General features: G+C 35.3%; 2 protein-coding genes across 4 annotated transcripts in view; both read left to right on the top strand.

Annotated features, from left to right (window-relative positions):
* LOC121992748 (probable sphingolipid transporter spinster homolog 2) overlaps window positions 1-5,330 on the top strand; it is a 33,648-nt gene extending 28,318 nt beyond the window's left edge. Inside the window, exons 14-17 of one of the 2 annotated variants that reach the window (XR_006114991.1) lie at window positions 1,672-1,800; window positions 2,551-2,629; window positions 2,937-3,154; window positions 5,065-5,330. Coding sequence is in view for 1 of the 2 variants with exons in the window: in XM_042547302.1 (XP_042403236.1) it covers window positions 1,672-1,800; window positions 2,551-2,629; window positions 2,937-3,055 (327 nt within the window). In the remaining variant the exon portion in view is untranslated. Of the gene's footprint in view, window positions 1-1,671; window positions 1,801-2,550; window positions 2,630-2,936; window positions 3,281-5,064 lie in introns of those variants that run through there. The other variant, XM_042547302.1, reaches the window with a different exon arrangement.
* Window positions 5,331-9,048: 3,718 nt separating this feature from the next.
* On the top strand, window positions 9,049-19,830 carry LOC121992747 (myosin-1-like). 2 transcript variants are annotated; one of them, XM_042547301.1, is made up of 24 exons: window positions 9,050-9,212; window positions 9,500-10,084; window positions 11,029-11,127; window positions 11,231-11,374; window positions 11,480-11,630; window positions 11,714-11,741; window positions 11,881-12,046; window positions 12,261-12,324; window positions 12,423-12,436; window positions 12,522-12,606; window positions 14,271-14,374; window positions 14,459-14,597; window positions 15,281-15,399; window positions 15,482-15,634; window positions 15,728-15,817; window positions 16,597-16,674; window positions 17,128-17,286; window positions 17,369-17,572; window positions 17,770-17,975; window positions 18,043-18,178; window positions 18,333-18,462; window positions 18,536-18,682; window positions 18,769-18,848; window positions 18,927-19,830. In XM_042547301.1, exons 2-24 carry the CDS (start codon window positions 9,590-9,592, stop codon window positions 19,599-19,601), a joined length of 3,666 nt encoding a protein of 1,221 aa, XP_042403235.1. In that variant the 5' UTR covers window positions 9,050-9,212; window positions 9,500-9,589; the 3' UTR covers window positions 19,602-19,830. The 2 variants fall into 2 exon arrangements, with proteins under 2 accessions (XP_042403234.1, XP_042403235.1); XM_042547300.1 differs by having other exon boundaries at window positions 9,049-10,084.
* Window positions 19,831-20,057: the final 227 nt, after the last annotated feature.

Raw genomic sequence — 20,057 nt, 5'->3', positions numbered from 1 at the left:
AAATTTTTCCACCGGCCACTAGGATAAATCGAGAAGCGCGCATGGCGGGCATCTCAGAAGTCCAACATCCTTTGGTTGCATGTCTTATTTGGAGAAAAAAATTCCTGTAAATATGCCATATCTGGGGATCGAACCGTGAGTATCTGAGTGACAACCTGGATGTTCTACTGCAGCACCATAGCCCCAGGGACTTATCAGTGTTGAATCATGTTAACACAATAGGGGGTCAACATCATGTTTTTACATGCGCATCTATGTTTGTTCCGAGGAAAAAATAAAAAGGGGGGGGTGGAGGCGGGGGCGGTGGTATAAATGTAATATCATATCCTTTGTTAACCGAAAACTCTCATGAGGTCATTTAGGATGTATTATGGAGGTAGAAATCGTGGCATGGAACATAGAGTAGTTGGAGGCATGGTTTTATATCTCAGTTTGGAATCGCTCTCAATCCTAAGCTGGACTGAAACTTGATCGGTGCTGACTCATGTCAACATGATAGGGACTAGCATCAGGTTTTTGTGCCAATCTACATGTTAGCACGAATACTGATGTAATTTTTATTTTTTAATAAACTATACTCTGGATTCATATTCTCAATTCTTTAAAGACTTACCCCTATATTCTTCAGTTTGGTATGGTCAGTGCTGACTCATGCCAACAGCAAGAAAAATGATGTAATATTTACTTGTGAATAAACTGTATTCTGGATTCATACTCTCATTTCCTTAAAGATATTTATCCCTATATTCTTGATTATACTATCAAATAGTCACAATTGTTTTGACTATTTTTTATGTTTGACAATCTGATCAGATTTCTCCATAAAAAGTCCTAGACAATAAAAATCATAACTTATTTTGTTGAAGTTGCATACAGACATATGAAGATAATGACAACTTACATTTATTGCCAATAAACTTATATGCACATTTTCTTTGTAGTTGGATGATATTAGATATTCATTTTCCTCAAATATTAGTCTAAATAATATTTGATAATTTTTATCATGAAAATGAAAATACTAGAATTTGAAAGTTAATAATGCGAGTAATGTTTTTTTTTTGTGGGTATTAGTTTGGTTCTGTGAATTTTCTATTGTAAATCTATATCACCTTTGTCAAGTTCAGTGTCATGAATCAAATTGTGTATTGCTCCTATCAAGCTTCATAACACTTATTATATCATGGGCACATGCAGAAAAGTTAAGTATCGCTTATGTGACCCTTTGTCCAATTTTGACATTATCAGAATGCTACATGGTTGAGTAATGGCGCAAGAGGAAGTTTCCTTGGATTGGAGGAAAGAACGTAGCGATTTTAAAATTGATATGGTGTGGTAGTTTATATTTGGAATGCAAACAGGAAAAGCAGTGTGGTCAAAACCATGTGATGGACTACATATATAACCTGTTGCTCAACTAATAGATATGATAACGGGAGAATCTTGTTAATTTGTTTGGAGGCTATGGGTTGCTTCATCTATTGATATAACTGAATCTGCAAAACATCCATATTCTTTGCCTTACCTGCTTGCACTCTACCTATGTGTATTGTTTCATGCTATTGGAACTATGAATTCAACGAAAATATGGATTTTATTTTCCTTGAGTTTCTCGCTGCAATATAATAACATGTTGTTGACCTGAACAAATATTTTCACTTGGTCTTGCAGGGTCCAGTAAATTATGTATGCCTTCATAGTGTCAATCCTAGCTTAAGGCCACTGTCAATGGCTATTTCAACCGTCTGTATCCACATATTTGGAGATGTTCCATCCTCGCCACTGGTTGGGGTCCTGCAGGTTTTGTCTTTCACCTTTGTTTGTATTTACGTTTTCTGTTTCCTTCTCCTTTACAATGTCCACTGAGGGAATGGAAACTTTACAAACCTAATAAGTTTGCACATTCCTTTTATCTATTGTCCAATATATTTATTATCTAATATCTTATGCCGAAAGATGACCGGTTACTATTTTTCTTGAATTAGTTAAACCTTCTTTTGGTTAAAATTGAACCATAGATATTAGCTCTCTGCTGAGATAAATATGATGTCAAATGTTTTAACTATTAAAGAAAAGAATGTAAACTGGTTTTCATAGTTACCATTAAATTCATAATTGCTAGAAATGTTTTATTCAAGATCTACAGAGTTATCTAACATGAGTATGGAGAGGATAAATGAAGTGTAATCATTATAAGATTCATACAAGAAGTTATGATAATAGATAGACAAATTAAGTCTGCTCAGAGAACAGTCATCAGCATAAAAGCCAGTTCAGGAATTTATCTGTGTTCCTTTGTCTGGTCCTCAAAATAATATGAGGCCCATATGGTGGTGGCCCCACAAAATATCAATCTTTGCATTGTGTTGTGGCTATGGTGTAATGCATTCCAAGGATTATGAATTCATTTCGGGCCTTAATAGATAAAAACACAGCCACAGTTCTATGAACTAGCTAAAAAGGTTGCTTCCAGTATCTGTGTTTTCTTGTGCTGGACACTTCAAAAATTCTCCTGCACCAGTTTGTTTAATTTTCACTTATTTTTTGCAGGACTATGTTAACAACTGGAGAGAAACTTCTCTCATACTGACATCGATTCTGTTTGTTGCTTCTGGAATTTGGTTCATAGGTAGGACATTCAATTGCCAAATAGATGTCAAATCTTTTGGACCTGTGTTTCATTGGATATATTGCAATCTAATCACATAGCATATGCTTTTGCACTTTTTAAGACATTCTGAACATGAATGCTTGGCATTGTCGTTAATCCATATGTACTGTACTTGTTCTTGGCCCCCCTTTTACCCTCACTTTTACACTAACTCTGATTTATTATCCCCTGATCATATCCCAAACCTTTGCCCACTATATTTGAATTCTTGGTTCCAGTCATTGTCCGACTAATAACACACTGTCTTGTATTCTTTTGTGAGTAGGCATCTTTCTTAAAAGCGTAGACCGGTTCAACGAAGATAATGAACATGTTCCTTCCGCCAAGGCATCAAATACAAAGCCATCGCTTGATGCTAATAAGGTTTCAGAAGAATGCAGCTAAAAGATTTCCAAGAGTTAATGCAAAAAATTCTCAACTATCTACTGCTCTTCACAGGGGATGTATATAGTCTAAGGGAAGCATCTTTGAACTATCTTGATTGTAAGTGTTTTCATTCTTATTTTCTTTTGCATTTATATATAAGCTTTGAAAGACCTATTTATACAGGTTAAATTGATAAGTACGACCAAAAATACATTTTGGTCCACAATTAATTTCTTTGGTTAATTTGCTGTTTAAATTGCAACTCATAACTCCTATGTGGAAGGTACAGACCCCCACACAAGCACACACAACACTTTCAAGCTTCTGTAATAATACTCAACACACACCCTTTAGATTGAATCCTAATTGTTCAAAGCACTAAACTCTTCTATGAAAGCATGTATTATATCAAAATATTACAAGTTGAAATTTAACTAAACTACAGCAATTTTTGTCGATCATTACCTTGATCTAATGATATTAAGTCGAGAGGTAAAATTGTTGCATATTTCAAAAGGGGGTAAGTGGATAACAAAAGAGAACTCAATCATGAAAACACAAGTCACCTTTAATTGAATATAATTGAATTGACTGCTCCAAAACATGTCCTATAGCAATCATCTTGTTATCACATCCTCTCTTAGATTCTAATAATTATATCATGGGCAAGCTCAACACATGTGGGAGCCACATAAGTTATACATCCATTTTCACATAAGCTCATTATATGTATAAAAAAATATTCAAATTGTTCTATCAAATTAATTTAGCAATTAATCAAAACGTTGTAGGATTTAATTTATAGGTGTATAAAAAAAATTGATAGCCTCCACCACAACAAAATATGCAACACCTATCTATTTGAAAATATAAAAAATACCATAACAGAAAAAATAAATTGAAACACTATATAATCAAAAAGTGATACTTATAAAATTTATAACAACTACTAAAACTAAATACTAATATCTATTATAGCTAAATGGTAACTTCTATCATTTGCCACTATCAATCTATTGACTTGAGTTACATTGATTCTTCTACTTTAACATGATTTTTCTTTAAAAAATAATAATAATAACTAGCTTTGGATCGGACAGGATAACCACATCAAATATTTAACGTGTGGTATGCTAGAAGCAAAGCTCCACTAAATCAATTTCTTACATTTTGCACATATTTCCAATGTATCTCAAGCCCATATCTAATCTTAAAAAAAAAAAAAAAAAAAAAAAAGTCAAAAAGGTGTAGTAGCATGTGATCTAACAAAAAAGGTGAATAATTTGCCTAAAATCATGAACCTTGAACTTGACATGCCAACCTCAATTGGGTCTAACACAAAGCGTTGCATCAAAATTGGTTCAACACTTGCCTTCTAAGAATGTTCTTGCGTGAGAGAGATGGATGGCAAACCACATGTTGCCTTCACAATAATTTGACAAGGGATTCATTACTCTTCTTTCAATCAAAGGTTTCTTTGTACATGAAAAGTATAAATAAAAAAACAATATAAAAGAAAATATCTTCGAAATTCTATAGTTGTTAGCGCATATAAGAAATCAATATTTTTATTTGAGGTGAAGGTGTTGTTTTTGTCACCCTTGACAACACACACTTTGCATTATTGACTCGAGGTATCATCTCTTTTTTAATTTCACTTTCCTCATTTGCCAACTCATATTTATCCAACCTTCTTCGTTAAAAAAAAATCAATGTGCAATTTTCCATATCAAAATTTAAAGAAATATATATATAAAGACAAATAAATAGTTAAAGAAAAATTATTTAAGTAAATAAACCCGTAAACCTAATATTTTCAGCCCAAGTGAATCAATAACATCCACTGCATTTAATTATGCACACTTAACTTAATACTCTTTTTTTTTTGTCAAAACAAAAACTCATTTGAATATAATACAATTTTTAATGTTTCATTTAAGTTCTCTTATTGCCCTTTTTATTTGAGAGGGACATGGGAAAACCCTTTTCTAAACCCAATTGATGTGTTCCATCATGTGGCCATGCAGCTCCTACAATTCACAAGCGTTGCTTCTGACAAGGCAATTGGATAAAAAAAGTAGTCTCTGCCACTGCCAATTAAAATTTTAAATTAGTATCTTTTCACAATTCTCTCATTATTTTTTTTAAAAAAGAAAGTTGCAATGTTTTTCAAAGATGTCATGTTTAAATTTTGTGAGTGGATATCATTTATGATTCATGTAAGTATATTATTGGTGGTTCTTGTTTATATGAAACTATTTATGTTAAATGCTCATTCAAGTTAGTGAAACCATTTAAGTTCTTGTTTATAATCTAAATTTTTTTAAATATTAGATTATAAATCTGGGAAATAATGTTTATATTTAAAGTTATTTTTTTTCTTTTTTACTAACCTTGTATATATATATATATATTTCCGAAATGATCATGATTAATATAGTTCTATAAAATTTATATTTATCATAGGGTATTTTTATTATATATTTAATTTGATAAAAAAATACTTTTAAATTAGTAGTTATTTCAAACATCTATAACCTATTTGTGTTAAATTGATTGCCTAACCTTTAAAATAGGAGACTAATTCATTGAAGCAATGCCAAACATAATTAATTGTTACTGGCTATCATGTTACGTGTATAATATACGTGTATAATATAATATATGAATATACATAAATTATATAAAATAAATATTTGTTGTCAAGTAATTAAATAATATTATTCAATTCTAGTATGATTTATTCTATAAAAATTTAATTTGAAAATAAAGTAGAAATTGTTAGTATAGATTGTATTGATAATTAGGTTTTGATATATGATAAATAGGTTAAAATTAGATGTGTTGTTTGTCTAATCTTTTTACCAAGTGTATAGGATTTGGTGGGTCTAATGGACCAAAACATCAGGCTGAAGTCCAACTAGCTTAATAGCTGACATGAAGTTCAGATTGGTTGAGATCCGATACATGGAAGTCCAGCTAAGTTGATAGCTGACATGAAGTCCAGATCAGTTGAGATCTGGCAGGAGGAAGTCCAGATTGGTTGAGATCTGCCATGAAGTCTTGGTGGGTCAAGAGATCTGACATCAAGGAAGTCTACAATTGGTAAGTAAGGTAAGTTACTGAAGGAGAGAGATCCAGTGAGGACGTGATCCCAATTGAGAGAACAGTAAACGTCGGTCCAACTTAGGTTTATTTGGGAAATCTAAGTTGAGACTGTGACTAGATTTTGGTCTCGGGGAGACATTAACTTTGTTTTGCTTGGACTAACTCTTTTTTACAAGAAAGTAAACACTAAAAGAGAGTTGCCCTGGTGCTTGGAAGGGATGCGGGCGCCTGGACTAGTTTCGAGGCCGAGCGAGTGCCTGGCCAGACACCTGGGCGGTCCTGGCGCTCAAAGCTAGTCCATGCGCTTGGACTAACAAAAATCATCCGGAAGCTGAGTTGAAGCGCGACGATTGGCCGAACCCACGTCAATGGTCCAGGCGCCTAGAGGGGGTCCGGGCATCCGAAGGTGGATAAACTTCGGGATGAAATTTCGACGAGAGTTCACCACATCAACACAGTCCAAGCACCCGGGAGGGGATCCAGGCGGCTGAACGGAGCTATAAAAGGAGGCTTCGACCAGTAGCTTAAGGAGATCATCTGCTACAACTTTTGTTTCTGTGCGTTGCTATGAAAAAAATTCTTACGACGCTGTAACGCTTCTCCGACAACTAGTAGTCAAGTTCTACTTATTTTCGCTGTTGTCGGTAACTTTTTTTTATAGTTCTTATACTTCATTTTTGTAATATTTCGAACTATTAGTTAATTGCCCAACGAAAGCACTTAACGAGTGTAAGTCTTGGAGTACGAGTCGTCAAAGGGTTCGAACCAACTAAAAAACTACTTGTGTTAACGCATGTCTTTTTCTTTCTTGCTTCCTTCTCTTTAATCTTATTTTCGCCGTGTCTTCTCAATTTCTGAAAAAGAGATGAATGCTATTCACCCCCCTCTAGCATCTGATCCAATAGAAATTAGGTTATTAATCATAGCTTAAGTTATGCAGCGAAAATATCTTATATCACCTGAAGAACTGATGAGATATAGAGATAGATAAATGTAGCTGTGATTTTTTTCTGAAGAATTGATGAGATACAGATGGATTGATGCAGCTGTATCCATATATAGAAGAGTCAAAACAAATAGATTGATGCGTTGTGATATAAAAAAGATAAGAAGGAGAAAGTTATAGTAAAAATTGGAGAGGGAGAGGAGAGTAGAGAATGGTGAAGAGCCGATACGGATTGAGGCGGTGAGAAGAATCGATGTAGATAGTATATAGTAGAAATTAGGTTATGCATATGTGATTTAAGAAGGATAAGAAATTAAAATTACTAATAAATTTTGAAATTATTTTTTGATGTGAAATGAAAAAAAATTAATATTAACATCATTTAATTTTGAGCTTCACAAAATCAATTAAGTTAAATAGTAAGATAATAGAGCTCAAATATGGACTTTGTTTGTCATTCGGCAATAATACTTATCTAGTACATAATTCACCATCCGTAAGGAATGATATGGAGCAATAATTTGATTTGAGGATTTAGAATTGGTCGGATGAAAATACGCTAAAATAGTTAAATGTATAAAGAAATTTGGACTTCCTCCCTAAATTCTTCAATGACCCTCCGGGCAAAAGTCCAAGTAGATTAGCACATGGCTCTGTCCTTGTTCATAAGTCCAATAATCAATTAGAATTTCACAATTGAGTTTCCTAACTAATTCTTATCGTCTTCTATCTTCTATCGTCTCTATTGTTTTCAAATATTCATGATGATTTAGATATCAATAGGGGTGTCAAAAATAAATTGATTAGCCAACTCGATCCGAATCAATTTAAAAATTATCAAATTTGGATTAGGGATTTTCGGGTTCGAATTGAATTCGGATTGAGATTTTTTAGGTTGTGTTATGATCAGGTTGGATTCAGGTTGACCTGGATTGATTCAGATTGATCTGAATTTAGGGTTTAGGATTTTTTTAGAATTAAATTAAATTTTATTTTAAAAATTAAGATATTTTATATAAATAATAGTAGAAGGTTAGTATAATAATGATACAATATTGATAAAAATAAAGAATTATAAGAAAAATAATAATTTTTTTAAATCAATCCGGTCAAGTTATTTGGATTTGAACAACCTTGTGTATGAAAAATGTCAAATTTCTAACAAATTATTTTACACTCATTAAAAATTAATTTTAAAATTCATCGAAGACCATCTGTATAAATATTAACCATACTAACCATCGGACCAACATAGTCCAACATGACTCGATTATGTTGAGTCAGGTTTCATCATGGGCACATTCGCCCCGTTTGTAACTGACTAAATTTGAAAACTAAAATTTAATTTAAGTCTAAAAATTCTGTTATTATGATTTGGTTTGGCCTCATCGTTGACAAGACGAACAAATGACATTTATTAACGTGTAATCGAGGGGATCATAAACCTTAATTAATCAATTATATTACGATAGCGATTTTTTAATTTTATTCGCAATAAATACGAGCAAATGATGGAGGACGGTGAACTCACCGCCGTGACGGATTCCGTCACATCTAACGGCGACTCAGACATTCCAACGGTGGCAGCCTTCCGCAGACTTTTTTTCGCCGGATTTCCACCGGAAAGGGCGACATCGAAGTCCCTCTGTCGACCGTCCGATGAAGATCCAGCGTACAAGATTCAAGGATGGCCAAATGACGTCACCTTTCCCTTGCGTGCCATCGCAGTGAAAGATACGCGTGTACTTGAAATTACCATTCGAGACACGACATTTTTGCAATTGACGGGTTTTGACTCATTTCGTTGCGTTGGATAATGTTATTACTTAGGGGTAAAATAGTCAATTGAGTCAACCGTTAACTCCGTCACGCACCGTCTCTGCTATTTTCTCTGCTATTTTAGTGGTTGACGTTATTCGGCCGTTACTTTTTTATGGGCTTACTTCCAAAAGAGTTCGTATTGGAAACAATTTGAACACAAATATTATAATCCGCCGAAGCAACTTGTTAAAGCTGGAGAAAGGTAGCAGGCGACAGCCACGGGAAATTTATAGGGTGGTTAAAAATATTGGATCAATCAAGCAAGCGATTACTGGTTTCAAAGTCAAGAAGAAGAAATCGGTTGTTGCTCTCCTTTTCCTTCTAATTTCCTTCCTTTCGATCCTTTCGATCCTTTTTTTCCTTCTCTTTCTCCGATCCTTTATTTTTTGAAGTGTAAGACTATCAGATCGTTCAGTTTGTCCTTTTTCCTACGGCTTTGGGCCGATTCCTCTTTATTTAAACAAAAAAAAAATTCAATTTTTTGGACTCCTGTTGCCGGACGAAGTTTTTGACCAATAGATCGTTCGGATTTATTTAGTTTGGATCTCTGTATTCTTTCCCTGCTTATGTTTTCGTGATTATTTTAGGGTTTTAGAAGTGGCTGTGGTGGAAATTAGTGTTTTTGGGGGTTGGTTTTTTGAGAAATTGTTTTGGGAGGCGACTAGATCAGGTTGCGGATGGCGTCTGTGAGAATGTCGTCGCCTAGAACTCGGGAGCCGAAGAAGCTGACCCGATTGGAGCGGACCAAGGTGAAGGCTCGCCCGCAGGCCCTGCTTCAGTCTTTGAAATCGCTGCCGATTGATCACAGGTTCACCGGCGGATCGCCTTCGTCTTCTGAGAGCAGAAGAGCCGAATATGGACTTGGTAATCTGAATGAAAAGGAGAAGAAAGAGAAGGTTACGGGTGAAACCAAGGTGGAGGATGATTCACCGTGCAGTTCCAAATCCAGTTCGGGAGAGGATCGTCCGTCAGGAGTAGCCAAGGATTTCGACGATGCTGAGGAGAATGAGGAATCACCATACAGCTCAAAGACAACTTCTCGCGAAGAGAGAGCTGCGGAAGGAGATGAAGATGTTAGGACATCGAGTTCAGCAACTTCTAAAATCTCGGCGATCTCTTTATCGAGGTCTGATTCTAACTGGGGAGACACTCGTTCGTATATTGCAAAAAAGGTAAGTCCTTATCCATTTTTTCTCTTAATTACTGCAGGCACTATACCTGAGTGCAGATTAACTACAACGGCTAACAGATATTTGTTTGTGCCTAATTAGCTTAATGTTGAGCCGATCAGCATATTATACCATTGACATGATAAAATATTACTAGTCTTCACACTCGAAGATTCTCTTCCTCCTCTGGTGGTTTGTGGTATTTTATCTTGAAATTAGGTTCGAGTGTTTCTCAACTCTCAGGACCATCTTCGCCATATTAACCTTACTAATTTCTACGTCACATTTTGGTGCTGTGACCATGTTTCCTATATAAGTGCTTCTGTAACTTTATCATTTGAAAAATGTATCTCTATTTTTCATATAGTCTAATAGATTTGTTGGGTTAGGTTGTGCAATTCATATGCATTTGCTGCTCCTTTAGTTTCAGTGACAGTGACTTGAAGTGTTCAGGAAATTCACGAGCCAACAATCCAATGTGTTGTGGATTAAACATATTTAGAGTTTTAGTTCCATTGATTTGTCATATACTTAGTCCGGCATTAAGTTAGTGCATATTATACATGTTTGGAACTTGGAAGTTAATGCCATTCAACCTCTATTCTATTGAGCAAGTGCTTCTTTATTACTATCGTGATGCACTCAATTATTTGATTGTTTCAGCAAATATACAATGCATAACCTTTACATCATTCTATTGTAAAGTGATATATTAATTTCTCATAATTTCGGTTGTTCATTGAGTTTATTATAACACTCATGCTCATGCTTGAAAATTTTCTTTAGAGAAGTTATGCATTCCATTTACTATTTAATTATCCCCTATAAATTGTTGCAGATTAAGATTCTTGTTATATACAGTGATGTTGCCGCCCTAATTTGCACATTTTTGTCAATTAATTTTTTCAATATACCATCTTTTGAGTGTGAGAATGTTTGTTTCTCAGAAACTTCAAGCATGGTGTCAACATTCAAATGGTGATTGGGTATTAGCCACAATAATATCTTCTGGACCAGAGTCTGTTATATCTCTTCCTAATGGTGACGTAAGTTTTTCAAGTTCTCATCCGGACATATAGAGCCCCTAAGTTTAAGTTGAATATCTAAGTACTTGTTCTATTAATTGGGAAACTTATTCTTCGTCTTCAGGTTTTAAGGCTCAACACTGAAAGCTTGCTGCCTTCAAATCCCGAAATTCTTGATGGTGTTGATGATCTCATGCAACTTAGTTATCTACATGAACCATCAGTGCTGTACAATCTACACTTTAGGTACTCCAGAGATATGATATATGTGAGTTCATGCACCCATTTCTAGACACCCTCCCAAGTAATAAAATCTTCAATACCTTTTTACTTGTCCTGACCTCTTCAATTTCTTTACATGTTTGCAAGATAGACTAGAGCAGGACCAGTTTTGGTTGCTATTAATCCCTTCAAAAAGGTTCATCTTTATGGAAATGAGTTCATTGAAGCATACAGGAATAAATCTATGAACAGCCCTCATGTTTATGCAATAGCTGATACTGCCATCCGCGAAATGATTCGAGGTATGGGTATAGTTTCATTTAAGAATGCAGTCGTTATTATCTCTCCTATTTTCTGATTGATAATTTTCTTTCTTTAATTGCAGATGAAGTCAATCAATCAATTATTATCAGGTTAGCATATTGTTTGATGATTTGGAACCTTGAAATCATGATCCCTGTTATTGATGAAAAGACACTGGTGTCTTTTATTTGCTTAGTTAGATTATGATTTTGTACATATGAGAATGACTAATTTTAATTGGTTTGGTAGTGGTGAAAGTGGAGCAGGGAAAACTGAAACTGCAAAAATAGCAATGCAATATTTGGCTGCTCTTGGTGGAGGTAGTGGTATTGAATATGAAATTCTACAGACAAGTCCGATACTTGAAGCCTTTGGAAATGCAAGAACATTACGAAATGACAATTCCAGTCGCTTTGTAAGATAATTTATTTATTCTTGGCCTTTGTCTTATGTTTAGCAGATGCCTTCTCTAACATTCCCTGGTAAATTTTTTACTGCAACATATGCTAGATATTCTATTGATTTTAAAAATGCAAGTTAGACTTGCTAATTCTTGCTGTAGTTCTAGAATTGCTACCATTTTTTCCAAATCCATTGTCATTTTACAAAATCTTGGTTTCTTGCCACAGGGCAAACTGATTGAAATTCATTTCAGTGTGACTGGAAAAATTTCCGGTGCCTCAATTCAAACATGTAAGTTTACTATATTTTTGTTGATTTGATTCTCATTCCTCCATTTGAATAACTTTATTATCTTTGTTTTTTGTGATCGACTTTGTTTGCATGGGCAGTTTTACTTGAGAAGGTACTCTATCTACCTCATTCTCTTTTTTTTCCTTACTTTTGCTTAACCTTTGTTACTGATATAGAATCCTTTCTCCCTTATGCAGTCAAGAGTGGTACAATGTGCAGTTGGTGAACGTTCATACCATATTTTTTATTATCTATGTGCCGGAGCTACCAAATCTCTAAAAGGTACATCTTCCTTTTTTTTTTTTGCCTCATCATGGTAGTAAACTTCTATTTCTGCACTGTGTCCTAGCTGTGTGCATGACAAATTGTTTTATTAAATGCATAATATCAGAGCTAAAGTGTTAATTGTTTCTGAAAAGAGTGTTTGTAGCAACAGATATATTTAGCATGGTCTCGAAATGAGATTCATCACTGAGCAATATAATCAAAGATTAGCAGAGGATTTAATTGTTGGATAATTTAGTCTCTGATTTTAACAATTTATGAAGTATTAACAATTTAGTACTCCTGAATTAGCAAGAAATTGGATGAGTTTGAGCATCTTGGGTGCAAGGATGAGGCTCCTTTTGTACATTTCTTATTTTCCTCGTTCATTTGGGTTGCGATGAAGGATGTTAGTGATTGCCAATATGACAATTGTGAGATTTCGAGTAGTCATTGACTCATTGTTGTCATATTCATTTATCATGACTCACTTTATTTAATCCATTTGATCCTTTGAGCCCTTTGGAACCATAATCCAGGTCATATAAGTGATGTACTGATGCTAGAGCATACGCTAGTCATTGTTGGCCCTGGTGGGACAGCTGAAACCTAATCGGATTGTTAGGCAGTTTGCTTGGACCAAAAATTTGGTTTACTCACCTTATCAATATGATGTGGGTTGGTTTGTAGCTGTACAGCCTATACTCTGTTATTGTGTTAATAGACTAATAGTATATAATATTTACAGATTATTTATCAATATGTATTAGATTATTTATTTGAAGGAGAGCCTTGGCGCAATTGTAAAGTTGCTCCCATGTCAGCTTGTAAAATGCAAGATAAGATTGCGTACAATAGGCCCAATGTGGTCAGCCCCTTCCTTGGAACAGAGCTTAGTGCACTGTGCTGTCCTTTATGTATTAGATTATTTATCTATATAATATGTACAGATTATTTATTGTAGCTAGTGATTGAATGAAGTTACTCAATTTCATTGTACATATCACAAAGCTGTGCAAATTGTCAAAGAACAAGCAATATCTGAAGCACGAACAATATCTGCATTTGGTGACACTTTCCCGTGGAGCTGCATCTAATTCTCCAGGAATTTGCATGGGAATGCCTTTCACTTTAGTTTACTCAATGCATTCATTTGCGATACCATACTCCATTTCTCCTCAATGTTCAACTTTGGATTAGTTAACTTAATTGTTAAGCTGCTACTGATTTTTGTTTACATCTCTGCATTCTACTTCATTCGACTCTAGAATTTCATGTTATTTTAAAGGGTATTGTAACCATAGAAGCTTTGCACAATGATGGTAATTGCATGCTATGAAGACATCTAAAAGAATCTATACTGATGCTATATCTCTGAATAGAATACTTTGCTTGTTCCCATAATAATTAACTGTCCAATGATACATTTTGATGATTCCTAGATCATATATAATACTAATTATGGTTATTTGTTTTGTGAGACCAATTGCTTCTTGCATAGCTTAATTGTAAATATCAGTCTATTTTAAATTTATATATAAATAGATGGCCTATCTTGTTTGTATTCTTTCTGTTTTGCCCTTGTTGATGTTACACATTGTATTATTCATGCAGATTGAAAGATCTTATGTAGTTACCTCGTGCTGTCATTATCTTGTTAACTAGCTCTTTGTTTTACTCAGCAAAACTGAATTTGAGGAAAGCAGATGAGTATAAATATTTGAAGCAGAGCAATTGCTATACTATTGCTGGGGTTGATGATGCTGAAATGTTTCATCATGTTATGGTATGTCATCTAACAACACAATTCACCACTTTGCCATTCCCAAGGAAGAGAACTTCTTGGTTAATACATCATAGATTGTTGCAGAAAGCTATGGAGGTTGTCCATATCAGCAAAGAAGATCAAGAGACTGTATTTGCCATGCTGGCTGCAGTGTTGTGGTTTGGTAATATCTCTTTTACAGTGATTGATAATGAAAATCATGTTGACGTTGTTGCAGATGAAGGTATAGTATTCAGACTCGAATTATATTGAATTTATCCAAGTGTGTTTTTGCATGTTATTAGTAGATCATGCCACTTTTTATATGTTAATAAAGAACTGCAATCTCATTATTTTTCACCAATGTTCTAGTCTGTTACTATTGGTACAAATGAATGAATGAGAATTAAGTGCAATTTCTCCCTTTCACTTTGCATATCAATAACAGAGAACTGATTTGTGAACCACAACAAGTTTTGTCATAATTGGTGCTGCCTTCGAAACTACAAATGAGCTTTTCCAAGTTTCCATTTGGGCATTTCTCCAGTTTGCATTCTCGCTCAGTGGATAGTCTGATACATGTAACCTTTTTATTTCTGTGCTGATTGGTTGGAGTAATTATTTTAGGCCGATAAATCTGGATAAATAGTTTCTAAGTTATCTGTTTGAGATAAAAGGTTATTTGAACTTACTCTACTGTTTGCTTTCTTCCATTCTAGCTTGCATTCTTTCATACAGTTATCTGAACTTGCAAATTAGCCCTATCTGAGATACATTAGCTGCAACAGTGATACAATAATCTTGTCTACACCTTGGTTATTTTTGGATCATTTGTTAGGTTCTAGTTAGTAATTTGTTTCTTTAAAATTCTGTTGTAAGATTGATTTATTTCTCTTGTTCCATTTCTTGATATCGAATACAATTCAGCTGCACAAACTGTTGCTAAGCTTATCGGGTGCACTATCTCTGCACTTAAGTTATCCCTGTCAACACGCAAGATGAAGGTTGGCAATGATAACATTGTACAGAAGCTTACCCTTTCTCAGGTTTGTTGTCTTCTGCCCATTAAGGCCTAATGAACGAATTATGATAGGCATCTCATTTATACTTTTCTTATGTGTTTGATAGGCAATTGATACAAGAGATGCCTTGGCAAAATCCATATATGCGAGTTTGTTTGAGTGGCTTGTCGAACAGATTAACAAATCACTTGGAATAAGCAAACGTCGCACTGGTAGATCAATCAGCATTCTCGATATCTATGGATTTGAATCTTTCGATGTAATAGGCTTCTAAATCACTTGCATCTTCTGCTTACCATTTTGGTAAAATCCACTCTGACTCATGGCTGATTTATTTTCCTTGTTCTCACAGAAAAATAGTTTTGAACAATTTTGCATCAATTATGCTAATGAAAGGCTGCAGCAACATTTTAATCGCCACTTGTTCAAGCTGGAACAAGAGGTACTTTTTTTTAATCAGATTGACAACTTGTCTCTCGTTGTGAAGCACTTACTTGATATTCTCCAATAAACAAATGTTGTGTTGTTGGTACAACAGGTTTCTATCAGATTGATAACTCATCTTTTGTTGAGAAACTTACCTGATTGATATATAACCATTAAACTAGTTTGTTCAATGTGTCAGGTGTTGAGTTTCATGGTCTCTATTTCCCTAATGTACGTTTACGAATCACCACAACAATGTCTCATGCTAATATTTGAGTGCATTCGATAAACACTATATAAAGCGAGAGGTGCTTTGTGGCTAGTTCTTCCTTGGACGTGTATGTGGGCATCTAACTTGATATATAGCCCTTGTTGTCACCTCCTGTATTCTGACACTTCTCAGTTATAGGTGTTCAATATGTGGAGTGGCTTAGTTTGCTAAGAGTTATATACACTTTTTTAATTACTAAACTTGCAGTGCATTCATTCATAAGATTTGCTCTTAATACATTATCAGATTTGATTACCTGACTATTTAACCCAAAATATCAATTCTTAGGGCTATGTTTCTTCTGTATTCTTTACACACGCCACTGATTTGTATTTGCATTTCTGGTACTATTTTCTTTAGTTTTTTTTATCAACACTCTTGTTGAATTGTAGTTCCACAATTCTTATATATTTGGCATTCTGGAAAACATGCTTGGTAATTTATGAACAGATTGTTTTCTCATAATATAAGGTGCTTAATCTGTTTTTTTTTTTTACATATATTCACATTGTTACATTTCCCAGGAATACGTTCAAGACGGCATAGACTGGGCAAAAGTTGACTTTGAGGATAATCAAGATTGTCTAAATCTTTTTGAGAAAGTATGTGATGTCCTTCACTATATTTTTGGCTTAATTTACTTTTTTAACTTGGGTGTTTATGGTTTCCTGCTCCTGTATGTTTTGTTTTTGCCATTTCTTTGTCGTTCTGTTTCTTTAGCATCTGTTAACTGTATAATCTGAAGATAAAATGATCATCATCATGTGTTAGTCCCAATTGTTTGCGGTTAGCTTCAAAGATGTGAACAAGCCATCCAACTCTATGTAAATAAAACAAGTGGAACTTGTTATACTTTTTCGGGGAATTTCTGTGGCTGATAAACTTTCATATTTTATTTAATATGGTTTCTTTAACTATGATGATAACATTATACCATTTTTCAATTTTTTTTAATAGAGCTTGGATAGTTCATTGTTACCAGATTGTCACTTGAACTGTGAGTTTCCTTTTCAAATACTTGTAAAGGGATTCATTTAAAGATGCTTTTGGTGCAGAAACCATTGGGGTTGCTGTCTCTCTTGGATGAGGAATCCACTTTTCCAAATGGAACTGATCTTACATTTGCGAATAAACTGAAGCAGCATCTGAATTCTCGTCATTGCTTCCGAGGAGAAAGAGGCAAAGCTTTCACAGTACAGCACTATGCAGGGGAGGTTGCTATTTAACCCCAATTTTTTTTCCTAGTCAACATTCCCGTGTAATTGTTCAAGCTTTTGATCCTAAATATTCTATTAGGTTATATACGACACAACTGGGTTTTTGGAGAAGAACAGAGATTTACTTCACATAGATTCCATTCATCTCCTTGCTTCTTGCACATGCCATCTTCCTCAAGATTTTGCATCAAAAATGCTGTCTCAATCTGAAAACGTAGCAACTAATCCATATCGATCGGGTGTTGCTGATTCGCAGAAGTTGAGTGTTGCTTCTAAGTTTAAGGTAAAAACCACAATAAACAACTATGAGCTTTGCGGATTGCATTATTAGATTGTTTATTCGATGTTTTCTTATGCTCGGTTACATCTCTGTAACTACTACTTTAAATTTGTTAGCTAACTTCTCTAGCAACTCAGTTCCTTTTTGTCATGTATGGTTTTATTAATCTCGCGCTCCATGTTTTCTTTTGCACTCTTCAGGGGCAACTATTTCAACTGATGCAAAGACTTGGGAATACAACACCTCATTTCATACGCTGCATTAAACCAAACAACTCACAAAATCCAGAAAAATTTGAGCAAGGGCTTGTTCTTCAGCAGCTTAGGTGCTGTGGCGTTCTAGAAGTCGTTCGTATCTCTAGATCTGGCTATCCTACTAGAATGTCTCACCAAAAGTTTGCCAAAAGGTAAATCACTATTCCTACTGTAATTTCAGTGCTGGATGCCGTTCCTTAAAGCGTTGGTATATTTCAGGTATGGTTTTCTTCTTCTTGAGAGTGTTGCATCTCAAGATCCTTTAAGTGTCTCTGTGGCAATACTTAAACAGTTCAACATTCATCCTGAAATGTATCAAGTTGGTTATACTAAGTTGTTTTTCCGAACTGGACAGGTGAGCGAGAAATTAAATATTGATCGTGGTTAACTTTTAACATATTACATTTGTTAGTATAAGAACAATTGTGTTGCATCATCCCAATTATAAAAAATGTTTTATCTAGAGAAATCTCATGTGACTTCTTATGCATGTTTCATTCTTTCAATAGATTGGTGTTCTTGAAGACACAAGAAACCGAACTCTACATGGGATTTTAAGAGTGCAAAGCTGTTTCAGAGGCCATCAAGCTCGGTGCTACGCGAGAAAACTCAGAAGGGGAATTCTTACATTGCAATCATGTAATTTCCTACATTGAATTGAGTACTAATTTCAGAGTCATTGGAAGACCTGACCTTTTGAATTGACATACAGTTATTCAAGGCGAGAAGACAAGGCGAATATACTCTGGTTTGCTTGCAAGGCACAGAGCTGCAATAGTGTTGCAGAGGAATGTTAAATCTCGAGCTGCTCGGAAGAACTTTGTCACTGCCCGTAGTGCTTCTATAGTGATCCAATCTGGTAGCACGTTTACTACTGGAGTTCAGTTAGTTTTACTCATCTTCTTTGATAATTTATCTCTAAGCGATCATCAATGGATCGAGCAGGAATCCGAGGATGGCTTGTTAGGAGATGTTCTGGCGATATCACATTACTGAATGCAAACAGGTCTTTTGCAGATAAAAAGGTGAATACTCCTTTCTCTGTGCTACAAATCGACAATATCTTCTCTGTTCAGCATGCTTCCTCGCATGATCTTTTTCAGGGAGGAGAAGCAGAGCAGGTCATTCTGAAGGCGTCTGTTCTGGCAGAATTGCAAAGAAGGATCCTTAAATCGGAGGCCGCGCTGAGAGATAAAGAAGAAGAAAACGACATACTCCACCAGAGGCTGCAGCAGTACGAGAACCGATGGTCGGAGTATGAGCAGAAGATGAAAGCCATGGAAGAAGTGTGGCAGCGGCAAATGGTATCCTTGCAGTCCAGCCTCTCGGTTGCAAAGAGAAGCCTCGCCGTCGATGATGCAGAGCGAAATTCCGACGCTTCAGTGGAGCAAAGCTGGGGCAGCGCGGACTATGCCCGGTCCAAGGGAAAGGAGGAGAACGGCACGCCTCGATTGGTCTCCCGACTGCTCGACAGGGACATGAGTGCGAGCCTGAGCGTCATCAACCGCCTGGCGGAGGAATTCGATCAACGGACGCAGGTGTTCGCCGACGACACGAAGTTCTTGGTGGAGGTCAAGTCCGGCCAGGCGGAGGCAAGCCTGAATCCCGACAAAGAGTTGAGGCGGCTGAAGCAGGACTTCGAACTGTGGAAAAAAGACTTCAGCACACGCTTGCGCGAGACGAAGGTGATCATAAACAAGCTTGGGAGCGATGACACTGGTTCTGACAAGGGGAAGAGGAAATGGTGGGTGAGGTTGAATAGTTCTAGGATACTATGAATTGAAAATACGTCCGTTTGATTTTATTTCAGTTTCCTGTGGATTTGGATTCATGTTCCAAAAGAAAGATAGCTCTGCTGTTGCGTGTTGTTGCAGAGTTGCAGAGAGTGAAACAAGATGCTATTAGAAAAACTTGTATTGTATAGGGACACAAAGCACCGTGTTTATGAGCATGTACGCATGCATGTATGCGCCTTTTAGATTTAATCAATCCACCTTTGTTTGTTGAGCTTCTTCTCTTCTGGCTAGTTTTCTAGTTGAAATCAAGATGCAATACCAGGCAGAATTTATTGCGAAGTAATATTATTTTGTAGTTTGTTATTATGATGATGATATTATGAGTTATCTTTCGTAACTATCTTAATTATTACTATGATAGTATATGTTTTATTTAATGATATATATTTATTTATTAATTTAGGTATTTAATTATTTGAACTGAAAGATATGTCTCTA

This window comes from Zingiber officinale, chromosome 6B, assembly GCF_018446385.1.
Source record: "Zingiber officinale cultivar Zhangliang chromosome 6B, Zo_v1.1, whole genome shotgun sequence".
Taxonomy (NCBI): Eukaryota; Viridiplantae; Streptophyta; class Magnoliopsida; order Zingiberales; family Zingiberaceae; genus Zingiber; species Zingiber officinale.
Note: the sequence above shows the minus strand (reverse complement) of the source record. Positions and strands in the feature narration are given on the sequence as shown.

Excerpts from the sequence above, each read along its gene's own strand:
- LOC121992747 (XM_042547300.1), top strand. The coding sequence starts at position 9,590 with ATGGCGTCTGTGAGAATGTCGTCGCCTAGAACTCGGGAGCCGAAGAAG. Across the intron at positions 18,463-18,535 it reads AATTCTTACATTGCAATCAT|TTATTCAAGGCGAGAAGACA; the intron begins GTAATTTCCTAC and ends ATTGACATACAG. Across the intron at positions 18,683-18,768 it reads TTCTATAGTGATCCAATCTG|GAATCCGAGGATGGCTTGTT; the intron begins GTAGCACGTTTA and ends TGGATCGAGCAG.